The sequence below is a fragment of the Arachis duranensis genome, chromosome 4 (genome assembly GCF_000817695.3).
Source record: "Arachis duranensis cultivar V14167 chromosome 4, aradu.V14167.gnm2.J7QH, whole genome shotgun sequence".
NCBI classification, from domain to species: Eukaryota; Viridiplantae; Streptophyta; class Magnoliopsida; order Fabales; family Fabaceae; genus Arachis; species Arachis duranensis.
In genome coordinates this window covers 101,483,179-101,497,964 of record NC_029775.3, presented here as the reverse complement: position 1 = coordinate 101,497,964, position 14,786 = coordinate 101,483,179, and the positions used below count along the sequence as shown (strand labels likewise).

The following is a 14,786-nucleotide window of genomic DNA, read 5'->3' as shown; positions in this document are numbered from 1 at the left end:
AATAAACAAAGCAGAAAAAAGAAAATGAGAATAAAAATAAAAATTTTCTTCTTTTTATTGCATAAGAAGCTCAACTCGGCAACACCCATTTTTGCTTATGCAATTTCCTTGTAGAATTTAGTTCCTTTTCTCTGAGTGTGTGCTCTTCTTCTTCTTCTTCTTCTTCTTACTCCTGGAAAGTGGGAACGCATTCATGTCATAGTACCATGTGAGTGTTGTGTTCTTCTTTTTTGAATGGACGGGATTTGAAAATTCTGAATAGTTTAAGAGAAAAAAAAAAGAGAAAAGTGTTAAAAGGAGAGTTTGTTGGACTTGCTCTGCTTTACTTTGTTTGTTTTATTTCTCTCTTTTCCACATGATTTTGTGATCTTCTCTTTTTGTTTATTACTATTATATATATACATCCACTGTGATATTTTGGATTCTTGCAGAAATTCTTCATCCATAGTGTCTCCTTTCTATATAGCTTATTGTCCTTTGAACACTCCTTTTTTGGCTCAGAAGAAACTTCCCTCCTTTTTTGTTTGAGGTTGTTTGGTTTGGTGTTTGGTCTTGTTTGGTGGTGCATATGCTGTTCCTACCAAACCTTCTTTTCCTTCTTCATTGTTGAAAGAAAATGTTAGTGTTCTTCAATTCCTTTGGAATTTGAGAAAAACTTTCCCTTAGTTCTGTTAGATACATAGATCACACTATGAAAATGAAGGTGCAATCATATTGCATATTCCTACTACTGTTTCTGATTCTTTTTACTTCACCAAAACCAGTGCTATCTGATGACACTTCATTCAATGATGATGTTTTGGGTTTGATTGTGTTCAAAGCCGGTTTGGATGATCCAAAGGGTAAACTTTCTTCATGGAATGAAGATGATTTAACCCCTTGCAATTGGGATGGTGTGGATTGTGACCTCTCAACAAAAAGGGTCAATTCCCTTGTTCTTGATGGTTTCTCTCTTTCTGGCCATGTTGATAGAGGACTCTTGAGGCTTCAAAATCTAAAGATTCTCTCACTTGCAAGGAACAACTTCACTGGCACCATAAACCCTGATCTTCCTTCATCACTTGGTGGATTGCAAGTTGTTGACTTTAGTGACAACAATCTCTCTGGTTCAATCCCTGAAGGGTTCTTCAACCAATGTGGCTCTCTTAGAACAGTTTCCTTTGCCAAGAACAACCTCACAGGTCAGATATGATGCTCAAATGCTTCAATTTTACTTGTTTATCACTATATGCATCAAATACTGCTATCATATTCAGTACTAATATTCTTATTTGTGCAACATATCAGGTAAGGTTCCTGATTCCTTGAGCTCATGCTCCACATTGGTGAATGTTAACTTTTCATACAATCAAATTTCTGGTATATTGCCATCTGGGGTGTGGTTCTTGAGGGCAATACAGTCATTTGATCTGTCAAATAACTTGCTTGAAGGAGAGATTCCTGAGGGAATTAAGAATCTGTATGATTTGAGGGAGTTAAATTTGCAGAATAATCACTTTAGTGGAAAGATTCCTGAAGAAATTGGAGGGTGCTTGGTTTTGAAATCAGTGGATTTGAGTGGTAATTTTCTCTCTGGGGAACTTCCTGAGTCAATGCAAAGACTCACTTCATGCACATCACTCAGTTTGCAGAGAAATTCCCTCACCGGAACCATTCCTGATTGGATTGGAGGGTTGAAAAGTCTAGAGATTTTGGATCTTTCAGCTAATGAACTTTCCGGTTGGATTCCGAAATCATTAGGGAATTTAGACTCACTGCTTAGGTTGAATTTGTCCAGGAATCAGTTCACAAGAAACTTGCCGTTTTCGATGGCGAATTGTTCTAAGCTTTCGACATTCGACATAAGCCAGAATGAATTTTCAGGCCATATTCCTTGGTGGATATTCATAATGGGTTTTCAAGGTTCACCTTTCCATGATCTTGAAGTGTTGGATTTGTCATCCAATGCATTTTCTGGTGAGCTTCCATATGGCATTGGGAACCTTAGCAGTTTGCAAGTGTTGAATGTTTCCGGCAACAATATCTCTGGCTCGATTCCTGTGACCATAGGAGAACTCAAATCTTTATACATTCTTGATTTGAGTGACAACAAGATTAATGGAAGCATTCCTTCTGAAATTCAAGGTGCACGTTCACTCAGTGAATTGATGCTACAAAGGAACTTCCTAAGTGGGAGAATTCCAGCCGAAATCGACAAGTGTTCATCTTTAACATCTTTGTAAGCTTTCAAAAACCATAGTTTCAATCTTTGATGCCTTACTCTATATAACATACATTGATTTGTTTGGTTATGCATTTCAATTGAATTGTACAGGATACTTTCTCACAACAAGCTTACTGGTTCAATCCCAGCATCAATTGCAAACCTCACAAATCTTCAATATGTTGATTTGTCATGGAATGAAGTCTCTGGAGGTTTACCGAAGGAGCTTACAAATCTTTCACACCTTCTTGGTTTTAATGTATCCTACAACCAGCTTCAGGGTGAGCTACCAGTGGGTGGATTCTTCAACACCATCTCACCCTCATCTGTCTCCGGCAACTCATTGTTATGTGGTTCTGTTGTCAATCAATCCTGTCCATCCGACCACCCGAAACCTATTGTCTTAAACCCGAATTCTTCAAGTTCCAACTCCAGCATTTCGGCACAGAATCGCCATCATAAGATCATACTCAGTATCTCAGCTCTTATTGCTATAGGAGCAGCTGCTTTTATAGCCGTTGGTGTGGTGGCTATTACAGTCTTAAACATTCATGTGCGCAATTCAATGGCTCGTTCGGCTGCTCAGTTTGCATTCTCTGGTGGTGAGGACTATAGTGGTTCGCCCGAAAATGATCCAAACTATGGCAAGCTTGTCATGTTTTCTGGTGATGCAGACTTTGCAGATGGAGCTCATAATCTTCTTAATAAAGACAGTGAAATTGGCCGTGGAGGATTCGGAGTTGTTTATCGCACTGTCCTTCGAGACGGCCACTCTGTTGCAATCAAGAAGCTTACAGTGTCCAGTTTGATCAAGTCCCAAGATGACTTTGAAAGGGAAGTGAAAAATCTCGGCAAGGTTAGACACCAAAACCTGGTGACACTCGAAGGCTATTACTGGACTTCATCTTTGCAGCTTCTCATTTATGAGTACTTATCCAAAGGGAGTTTGCATAAACTCCTCCATGATGATAATAACAGCAAAGATGTCTTTTCTTGGAGACAAAGGTTCCGGATTATTCTCGGCATGGCGAAAGGGTTAGCTCATTTGCACCAGATGGACATAATCCATTACAATCTTAAGTCAACCAATGTACTGATTGATTGTTCCAGCGAGGCGAAAATAGGAGACTATGGCCTAGTAAAGCTTTTGCCAATGCTAGACCATTGTGTTTTGAGCAGCAAAATTCAAAGCGCGCTCGGCTACATGGCTCCGGAGTTTGCTTGCCGAACAGTTAAGATAACCGAGAAATGTGATGTGTATGGCTTTGGAATCCTTGTTCTTGAGGTGGTGACTGGAAGAAGGCCTGTGGAATACATGGAGGATGATGTGGTTGTTCTTTGTGACATGGTGAGAGGTGCATTGGAGGAAGGCAAGGTTGAGCAATGTGTTGATGGGAGGCTACTTGGTAATTTCGCAGCCGAAGAAGCGATTCCTGTGATCAAATTGGGGTTGATTTGTGCCTCACAAGTGCCGTCGAACCGGCCGGATATGGCCGAGGTAATCAACATACTAGAGTTAATCCAATGCCCTTCAGAAGGACAAGAGGAGTTAGAATGAATTTTGATGCAGTGATTTCAGGAAAAACAAGAACAGTATTGCAGTAATTGGTGAAGAACAATCCAGTTTGAAGCTATATACATGCAAAGAATTTTCAACCAAAACTTTCCTTTGTTTAAGTTGTTGCAATTTTTTGTATTTTTTTACCAGATTTATTTTCCTTTTATTTTTTGGTCATCTCACTTTGTATTACTGGATTTTTCTTCACCAGTTCAAGAGTTAAATAGAATGATATCTTTTAACCACAATTTTTCTTTTAGATGATAGATTGCAATGAAGTATTTGGTGCATTTTCTATGTTTTATCATGTTCTTACTACTTATGAGTATCACAAAACTAGTGAAAAAGGAATCTTGATTCATTCAATTAGTTTATATTTGATTTGAATAAAGGTAATTCCACATTTTCAAGGATCACATCTTTTCACATCTGGGGTATGACTCAAAAATGTGGAAGCTTGTACAAATCAAATATGAAAGGTATCATTGTCAATGTTGAAAATGTGAATTTGATTAGTGTGTTCTTGACTTTAAAGGGGGAAACTCTAATGCAATTCTAGGTGTTAAGGAATCATTTATGTTTGAATTTTATTTTGAATCACATGTTAGTGAATAAAAATTTTACACGTACATTTAATTACGTATTATCATATATGAAAAAATAACTATTTTTAAGATGAATTTAATTGAATCAATCAGGGCATTAAAATTAAATTTCATAAAAAAAATCCGAATAAAAATGCCAAACAATTTGCTTTTTTAGTTTCAATTCACATGTGAAGCCAAACTTAAGATTTAGAAAGAAAACCAAAAGCAAAAGGGAACAAAGCTAAGTGCTCTGCGGCGCATTGTTTAACTTGGATAAAAAGTGTTGTTATCTAATCATGCAATTCTATAGAGCATTGTATTAATTCAATCTATTTACTATTTGATTAAATGTGGGTTTTGATATTTATAGAACATTCTAATCTATTTGATTAAATGTGGTTTTTTTAGAAAAAGAGATATTATATAAGATAAGTTATTAATTTGCATTTTATTTATTAATATGTGAGATATAAACTTTTAAATTGATATTATGTCTCTCACATGTAATGCGCATTTATTTTTTTATAAAAAGAAAATAAAATGTGAGCCACTACTGCAAATAATGCTGGAAACAGGGAAGGAGGAAGAAAAAGAAATGGTAAAGGCAAAAAGCACTCTTTTGCTTTATTGACACTTTAAACTCACATTAATTCTTTTCTTTATCTTAGTAAAAGTGTAAAACGTTCCACACCAGGTTGGGGAGAACTTTAGCATTATAAAAAAAAATACAATAATAGTTAAGTAGTTAACTTGCCCCACAGGGACTGGCATTTCAGTTTGTGCTTGTAATTAATTTTAATAATTATATCTTATATGATACTATAAAATATTGTTTCATGTATAATTTTGTGAAAGTATTGAGACCTTAAACATGTGTATCTTTTCTTAAACTAAATTATTGAATACGTGCTAAGTAGTAATGTAGTATAATCTTTTCGAAAATACCCTAAAAAAATTTAATTTTTGATAAACATACTCATTAGTAGTATTATAGTAAGAATTTAACTAACTTGTATTTTAAGGGTACATTTTAAAAATATAATGATAAAAAAATTTTAATGCCTTTAATATATTTAATACATTAAAAACATAAAAAAATAAAGCAAATAAATTATTTAAAAATAAAAACATAAAATTAGCAAATTTTCAATACATTGAAGAGTCCAAATTTTTTGTTTTGATTTTTAACCAAGGTCTTTAGAACAATTTTTGGCTAAATCCATTTTAAAATAATATGCTAAATAAATGCATTGTTGTAAATGAGAAAACCTTATGAAGTAGGGTTCATGGTTCTTGGTGGACATAATGAAAGCACAACACAAAGATGCCCTAAAAAGGAGCACCAACTAAGAAACTTTTTCAAACGGCAACGTTTGTTGCAGTGCACTGTAATCATGCCATGTTCCACTTCCAACAATGAACACTTTCCCCCCATTGTTCTCTCCACACAAAAGAATTAAAATTAAAAAAGTTTGATGATGTAGCTTATTGATTTAACCTTACGCTATAAATAATATACTATACTAAGATGAATAATATGTCCAAATGTAAAATAGAAACATGTAAGATGAGTGTTAATTATGGTTATGGATTATCTAGATTCAAACTAAATTATGGCCTAACAATTTTTTTATTTTGTATTTTTATTGTGCCTTAAGCTAAACGTTTTAACTAATCCGGTTGGGAAGACTTTTGTTGAGTGTAACACTTAAAAATTAAAATCAAATATAACTTTATTTATCATAAGATTGCTCTTTCTAACAAATACATTCTATAAAACAAAATCTTGGCATTTTAGGTTTTATATTGTCTAACATGACACCAAATATGTAGGTGAGTCTAAGTCTGTCACAAACATAAAAATTGAGGACGAAGGAAAAAATAATATACTTTATATTTTTTGCATAATCTTTTTTGTTATGTATATGAATTTATCTAATATGTATTATAAGAACGTATTTTAAGAATACAATAACACAAAATGTTTTTAAGTTTTATTATATTAAGTATATTAAAAATAAAAAATATTTTTTAAATAATTTTTAATAAAATATTTTGTTTTATGATATCCTTAAAATATGCTTAAACACGCATACTAGAATAAATTCTCAAATTATGGGTCTCTAAAACTCTAAATTTTGGTTCCATCCAATAACAATAAATAAATAAATCTCTAAATCTATCTAGAGTACTATCATGCATGATTGCATGTGCTACATGATCTGTTCAAATGTGTGCAATACATTATTTATTTGTGTATTGCTCCCACATTTGGGTTTTACTTTGTGGAGACACGATTAACAAACTCAGTCTTGGCCTTGAAGAAGAATAAAGTAGTGCATGGAACCATAATTATTCTTAGGTGCGTATGCCTTTCTAAATAAGCATGCGTAGGTGACAAACATAGAGACCCAAAGAGTGATGACATAGAGTGTGCATGAGTGCATCAAATTTCAAATGATATATCATTGCTCTATATATGTTTCAAACTATTTGAATCTTGTGAGCATCATACAAACACTAGCTTTAGGATATTCAAATAAAAATCATATACTAATCTTTGTAATAAACGATTTGAAATTTTTTGTTCTGAATATATTTTGAAGATAGTGTTCTTCCTTGGTTTTGTTCTTGGTCCAATACTAAATTAGGGTTAATGAAGCAGATACATTTGGGTAATGTTTAGTGGAATCCCATTCACAAAGGATGGGAATTTTCAAATGATAACTTGAAAATCTTTAACTTGGATGAACCAAAGATCTATCATCCGCTTACTAATCTTTAAGCGATGAACCAAGATAGGGTACATTGGTAAGGAATAAAGTGCAAAATATCCAACTATATAGCAAGAATAAATAACCAGTTTCATCCTTGAAAGATTATAATTTTGACAAAACAAACTTTAAAAGATATAATAATAAAATGACCCCCATCCCACCAAAAATAAATGTTCAGTTTGACAAACTGAACCAAATATTTAGTCAATTACTTGTATACTTATATATATTTGATTTATTTTGTCAAATAAAACATATCTTTGAAAATGATTTTATCACTTGCATCTTTGATGTCACTTGCATCTTTGAATTCTATTTTATCAAAATTGTAATTTTTCCGGGTGAAAAATGACTATTTTACTCACCATTTTATCATCATTCACCCCTAGGACTAGGTATTGTATGCTCTTAGAGCACACATTCAATGCAGATTCTAACAATATCCACTACTACATATTTTATTCCAAACACCTGTGAATAGAGAAACCTGATCTCCAAAAGTAACCCAAAAAAACAGTTTTTAACTTCCATTTTTGCATACTTGAGTTCACAAAAAGGGTATAGAGATATGTATGGATTTTATAAAGGGAACAAAAATATTCTTTACCTCCTATAATTTGATTTACAGATTCCTTTTGTCTCTCTAGTAGGCCACAGTGTATTCACTACTACACTTCCAATATTAACAACCCAATGTGTAAAAAACTGTTACACACACTTTCCTTTTTTGCCGTCCCTTTGCTTTGACATGCATCAAAGTTAAGTCCCCATCAATCATATTTGTCAATCCTGAATCTTACCCTACAACTCAAAATGTTACTTTCACTTTTGTTTTCTGCATCCACCCTCCTCCTATCAAACTTTGATGTTCATATCCCTCTCCTCTAGTTGTCTTTTGCATGCTGCTAAAAACTAATTAATCATCCCAATTATCTTCCCATCCATCTTTGTTTGATGATCTAGCAGTAAGGCCATTCGCCGAGATGCTGCCCACATGACGCGTGCCCGGCGACTTCACTGCCACGTCGTCATCCCAATCATCATCCCAGACCTGATCCCAACCTTCAGCAGATTCAATGTCATTGGCTGCGGCCGCAACAGTCTCAGGCATTGCCATTTCAAGCTCTTGGTATGGGACCTCGCCGCGTCGCTTCTTCCCGAATTTGCAGCAACCCCATGTCCCTCCAAGAACTACTACTGCCACTATGAGAAAATAAGCGCCGTTGACTGGTGTTAAAATTTTATCACGAGAAGGGAAGTGAATAGGAAAATCCCCTTTGGGTTTAGGAATACCCATATGAAGCAGAAGCACACAATCTCCTTTTCCAGCATTGAAAGTCAGTTGGGTTCTTCCACTAGTAGCTAGTGTAATGTTAACCTGACAACGGAGAGCAAATTGCAAATAGTAAGAGAAATGCAAATCTTACACTTAATCAAGAAAGCAATGAAGAGTTTCTAGTCATAAATTTATTCTAAAGATGTTGAGATGTGGTGGCATATCCACCGGGATTTGTTAGTGTGCCTCAGGATTAACTTTCGAAGACAACTTTGGAGGAGAATGCCATTATCTACTTACTAATTTAAGGCTCAAGTCAAACTTTTCAAATAAGTTTGACTTATAATAAAGTTTGTACATTAATTGGTTTCTTACCATCAGTGGATTTAAACAAGCATTTAATCAGAAATCATTTACAGAAGAATTGAATTCAATAATTTCAGTGGCTCAGGAGAGTAATAATAAGTTTGGTGGATTGAACAGAATGAAATGCAAAATAAAGGAAATGGTTAAATTCTTGATGGTTACAGTATCGGAAATAAGGAAAACAAATGGAATTTTGACTGTGATTTATTGAAAATTAAGCTTCACAGGCAGCACCAATAATACTAACAAAGTTTTAAGAAGATTGTAAATTTGGAATGGTTAAAAACATCAAAACTTTTTTCTTTAGTTCTTGTTCTTTAATATTCCTAGACAACCTTGTTTCTCTTCCTTACCCCTAAGATAAATAGAGTAACGGTCACTGATTCCACTATAATCCATAATTTAATAACTCTGCATCCGAATGAATCATAATATTCTGGAATTTCATAACCTAAGGAGTTCTGCAAATGATGACCTTGATTCAAATAATAATCTATTTAACAACAACTAAGCCTTGTTCCACTAAGCAGAGGATTGACTACATTGATCATATTACACCACAATGCCCAATCATAAATCAGTTTTCCATATTTGATCCATGCCATAAACTATTTAACAATCAGTTTTCCTAACACAAACCACGTCTTTTTTTCCAAAATATGCCAAAACAAATGTTTGCAGAATATTGTTAATATACCATGTTTTATTACAATGAGTTCCAGCTATGATTCATATTGGAGTGGGAAGGAGTATAAAGATGAAAAACGCACCTTGAAAAATAAATAAAAACATCAATATGAAGGAAAAGATAAGCCGGCTCAAGATAAAAATTGACTAGACGATTAGTACCTTCTCTGTTTTTTGTATGCCAACTTCAATGCCTTCAACATTACCTTCATTAAGCTTCACTTTGATGGTGTCAGATCCTCCATTATGAAGGAGAACAACCACGTATGTTGGATCTGGTAATTTTTCCGAGGAACATAAATGCAAATGAATTTATATTGTTGAATTTTATGAAACCAATACTACAATACTAAAGGTAATTGAATGAAACCTTTTGAATTACTCCTTGCATTCCATATCGATAAGTCATTATATCTTGCTGATACATTTATAAATTCATGTTTCTAGATAAATAGAGATATTTTAATATTTATAAATGTTCCAGAAAGGTAACATGACAAATCAAATATGAAATGCAGGGAGTATATATAAGGAGGCTTCTTTAGTATTCTTCGCTTTCATGTGATGAAGGTACCCATTAAGCCTTAATAACAGGTGTTTTTTTATTTGTTCAGTTTTTTTCCCAGACGAAAATTTTCCTTTTATTCAACAATGACACATATTTTTCACGTTGCTTTCTGTTTTTTAAATCATTATGAAGAACATGGCACAAAAAAAAAAAAACCTATACCTCCCCCCAAAACCCTCTCTTATCTTTATCATTTAGTCATTTACTACTCAAAAATCCAAAATTTTGAAAACAATTCACATTCTTGTCATTATCAAGGAAAACATATCATTTGAAAAAGAAAACGAAAAGCACTATTCCTGTTATAAAAGAATCTCCTATAAATGAATAACATCTAAATTTTGTTGGTGTATGCAGCACCATTGCTTGCTCTGTTTCATCACATCCTGATCAAGGACCAAAAGGCCACAAATTCACAGAAACCCTAATGGTCATAGTTCCAAAAGCAAGTAGATCAGATAGACTGATTATACACAGGTAAAACTAGTACTAGCAATTAGCAAATTTAGCAATCCTCGTGTCATACATAATAATTTCCAAAATCAAGGTGAATGGGATCATACGTATCTACTAATCCTTATTAGGCCTCTTGGGAGAAAATTTGTCCTAGTTCATGAGCAAGATCCACCACTTAGATGAGTTCATTTGTATTTGTATTTTATTTTCTTGTAATTCCAGTTTACAATTTAGAAACCAACTGGTTAATAGCCAACAATGGTCACATGTTAATTATTATTTTGAAAACTGTTAACAAGGTTGACCGGTGAATTATTCTTAAACTGCAAATATTTTTAGCAAGAATTCCTTTCTTGCAACTTTCTGAAGTTTACTTAGAGGTTACATGATCTAAAATTCTTTAACAAATGATGGATCCACTAGACTACATGCAATAGGTATTATGGTTAGGTCATGGAGGGAAAGAAGGGGATGCGTGCAACAAAGAGATGAAAAACTTGGAACAATGGCACCACTTTTTAAATGCTGTTTCAGGCAATTTCAATTTTGCAATACCTGATTTTGATCTTTCATAGTCACATTAGTCAGCTTCCATATCCAAACTAACTAGTTAAACTTCATATCAAATATAATAGAGTTGGTTTTATACTTATGAGTTTATCTTAGTTACAAGTTTCCTTAACTCTATTCCCTTTCCCTAAACACCCGAAACTCGACATACAGAACAAAGCTCTATATTGAATTAGTTCAAAAAATCTTTTTAGACAAACTAAGAATTATTCAGAACAATTTAAATTTTGCAAAGGCTTAAACTTGCTAGACAATAGACCATGAGAATCTGAGTTTGTCATAAATACACATCAAAGTCTGCACATTTAATGGAAGCTTAAAAAGACTAAACTTCTGAATCAGTGAGGGAAATAGCACAGGAACTTTTGGAAAATCAGTTGAGAAATTTGAAACACTGTTAAATTCAAAAGTTTGGTTTTGGGATTTCAGCACACTACATACATCTTTGTGATCTTCAAGTTCAAGTCATTATTTTCCAAAATTTTCCCTAAAAGAACAGCAAAATAATTGAAATTTAGCTTCCATTTTCTTGTATTAAAGTTGAAAACTAGTGTGTTCTGAAAGTATAATCAAGAGCTTTGCATTCAAATACACAGCTCTTCAAGCAACCTTTGAGTTGTTTCTCATACAATGATTTATGATTCCAAAAGTCAACGCCAATCCACCAAATATATTGTCCAATAATTTTTCCAATTTATGGCCACAAAGCGGGTGACTTTATTAGCAACATTTACTTTTCAATTACATTTACCTTTTGTATCTATTGAGCATTTCATGAGCCTTCATCTAATGGATTCATATGTTACCAAGCCTCTAGAACTAAGTAATTTGGAGTTTGATAACTGCTTCCATTAGAATTAAATTCCACAAGGTAGGGTTGACTTACACATTACATTGCCTATACTTTACCCCGTTAAGTTTTAGCAGTGTATATCATTGACAATAACCAGTCAGGCTAGCAGTTTAATATAGCTTTCCTCAAAATAAGCAGAACTTTTCTATAGAAGGAAATGACTCTTTCTTTCTATATCACTTTCTATTTAAGGTGTATATCCTCTTAACCCTAGACTAACAGTTAGTAGTTAACACAATGAACAATAAAAAACAACTGCATCATACATTAAAACCAATATAAAGACATCAAAGATTGGTAAGAGTTAATGAAAAGATCAAAAGCCAGATGAATACCTAATTTGGAAATGCAACCAACCATGCCTCCTTTGTCCGTGCACTTCCCCAGATCACGACAAGACTCAGTGGTGGTAGATTTTGAATAAGTTTTGCTCTCATTTCCCTTATTCTCTTCTTGATTACCCTTGTCACCCCCATCATTTTCCTTAACTTTGTCACCATCTTTTCCATTGCCCTTGTCACTTTTTTCTCCATTATCCTTGCCAACATCTTTTCCCTTACCCCCGTCACCTTGTTCTACGTTACCCTTGCCACCATCACCAGCGTGACCCTGTTCTTCATTACTCTTGCCACCATCTTTTCCATTACCCTTGTCACCTTGCCCAACATTACCCTTGTCACTTTGTTCTCCATTACCCTTGCTACCCTCTTCTCCCTTGCCATTGCCACCCTCATTTCCATTATCCTTACCACCCTCTTTTACGTTTCCATTGCCATCGCCTTTTTCATTTCCCTTGGCACCACCTTCTTCATTGCCCTTAACATCATTATTATCAGCTAGAGAAGCTGTATTATTGTTCTCCTTTTGAGGATCATTTGAACCCTTCACTTTGGGCAAAGGCGCCGGAGCTGCGGAAATAGTTTTACTACTGTTATCACTACCATTGGAACCCTTTGCACCCGTTTCGGGTGCTTTATTAGCATTGGTGGAAGGTGATTCCTTTCCGTTCTTCTTTGTTCCACCACCAACAGGGTTTGGATCTGAATTCTCCTTATTTGGCAACGGAGAGTCCTAAAGAAGAGAACTTTATTCAAACACTAGTAAGAGGAAAATGGAACACAATTCGAAGCTAAAAAATATCATCACAAAACACACACGGGGGCACAAAACCAAAAAACTCACCGGTTTCGCAGTTTTGTTACCATCTTCTGCATCCGAATTCGCCAAATTTCTGTGTTCCCCAGCGAAGGAAGCATCAGAGGGATCAAAAACAAGGAACAACAACAACAGAAGTGAAAGTAACACGTGTCTTCCCATTGTGATTTATTATCAAACAGCTTCAAGGCGAAACCCTTGATAAAAAAGATATGAAAACACAGTAGAAAGGAGAATTACTCAGATTCTAGTTTCCCGGGAAAAAAATCAATGGGTGCTTGAAAACTCTATTTAAAAAAAAATAGAAAAAAGGGAAAAACAAAATTGGAGCTTGAGGTTTATAAAGAAGGGGGGAAATGGGGGGTTTTGTTGTTATTTAGGGATTGGAGATTTCGATTGGAAGAAATAAATATTTGTTGGGGAATCGGGAATTGCGAAGAGGAAGAAACATATGGGTAGACTTATGAACAACTTGCCAAGTCTGCTTCAAGAATTCAACATTGTGAGATGCATGTCTCTCTGTCTCTCTCGTGGGAGAGAACGAGACCTCGTAATGGGCCTTTATGGGCCAGCTCGCAATGTTAGAATGGGCCTCTGATGTGCGTTATAGAATGGCTTCGTATGGGCCTCTGAGAAGGAGGTTTATGACCGAAAAAAAGAAGACGGAGGTTGTATGGTGAGCTTTGAGATTTTTACTGCATTTGGTTCTAATTTTAAAAAACTAGATAAGACAAGATTTGAGAACATGACATATAAAAATTAATATTTTTATATTTTTTTGTGATAGGTTAGCATTATTTTTATTTAAAAAAATACAAAATATATTAATTTAATATTTTTTGATATAATATTTTTATTTATATTTTATCTATCAATTATATTTTTATATTTTTATATTTTTATCTTAATATTTTATGTCGGTAAACAAATGTAGCCTTTAAGTTCATCACTAGCATTGCATTACTGATACTTTTAATACTGCCTACAATTTAAAGCAATTAATATAACATAACAATATTTATTGAGGCAAATTACTTCCTTTTTTTCACTTGGAAGCAAAATACTTAATCAATACGATTGCCAAACAAAGTTTTGAATATAATTTCTATATAAGAATCAAAGGCTATACCAATTACCAAATGAAGTTTTCAATACAATTTCTAAATAAAAATATAAAAAACTAATTTTCAATTAATTAACACTAGTCAACTTTAAGATTTATGATTTCTAATTTAAGATGCATAGTTAATGATATGATTTAGAGGTTAAAATTTAAGATAAATAAAATAATTTTAGAAAAATTAATTAATATTAACTATAAAAAATATTCTCTAACATTATTCTATCTAAATAAAAAGCCAAGGGCTACAACAATCACCAAACAAAGTTTTCAATATAATTTCTAAATAAAAAGGCAAAGGGCTAAAAGAATTATCAAAGAAAGTTTTTAATATAATTTCTAAACAAATGGGTCAGTCCCATTGGCATATTTAATCAACTAGACAAACGAACCCAGTTAGCCCAACATACAAAATTATTAGACAAAAAGTTAGTCTCACGCAAGGCCATAAAAAACCCATACTAATAGTTTACCCGTAATAATATTATAAAATTATAAATTTTTCGAATAAATTGTATCTCTATTTAATTTTTATTATAAAATTTAAAAAATAAATATCTAATATTTTTGTAAAAAATATTTAAAATTTTATCAAATAAATAAAAAAGTT

General features: G+C 33.4%; 2 protein-coding genes across 2 annotated transcripts; one reads left to right on the top strand and one right to left on the bottom strand.

Annotated features, from left to right (window-relative positions):
• Positions 1-364: 364 nt before the first annotated feature.
• On the top strand, positions 365-4,020 carry LOC107485281 (leucine-rich repeat receptor-like protein kinase PXC2). The gene is made up of 3 exons (XM_016105794.3): positions 365-1,181; positions 1,288-2,218; positions 2,315-4,020. The coding sequence occupies exons 1-3, from the start codon at positions 692-694 to the stop codon at positions 3,759-3,761; spliced, it is 2,868 nt and encodes a 955-aa protein (XP_015961280.1). The 5' UTR covers positions 365-691; the 3' UTR covers positions 3,762-4,020.
• Positions 4,021-7,626: 3,606 nt separating this feature from the next.
• LOC107485282 (uncharacterized) lies at positions 7,627-13,572 on the bottom strand. Its single transcript, XM_016105795.3, has 4 exons — positions 13,084-13,572; positions 12,237-12,972; positions 9,617-9,729; positions 7,627-8,503 (listed from the first exon to the last, which is right to left on the bottom strand). The coding sequence occupies exons 1-4, from the start codon at positions 13,216-13,218 to the stop codon at positions 8,042-8,044; spliced, it is 1,446 nt and encodes a 481-aa protein (XP_015961281.1). The 5' UTR covers positions 13,219-13,572; the 3' UTR covers positions 7,627-8,041.
• Between the last annotated feature and the right edge of the window lie 1,214 nt (positions 13,573-14,786).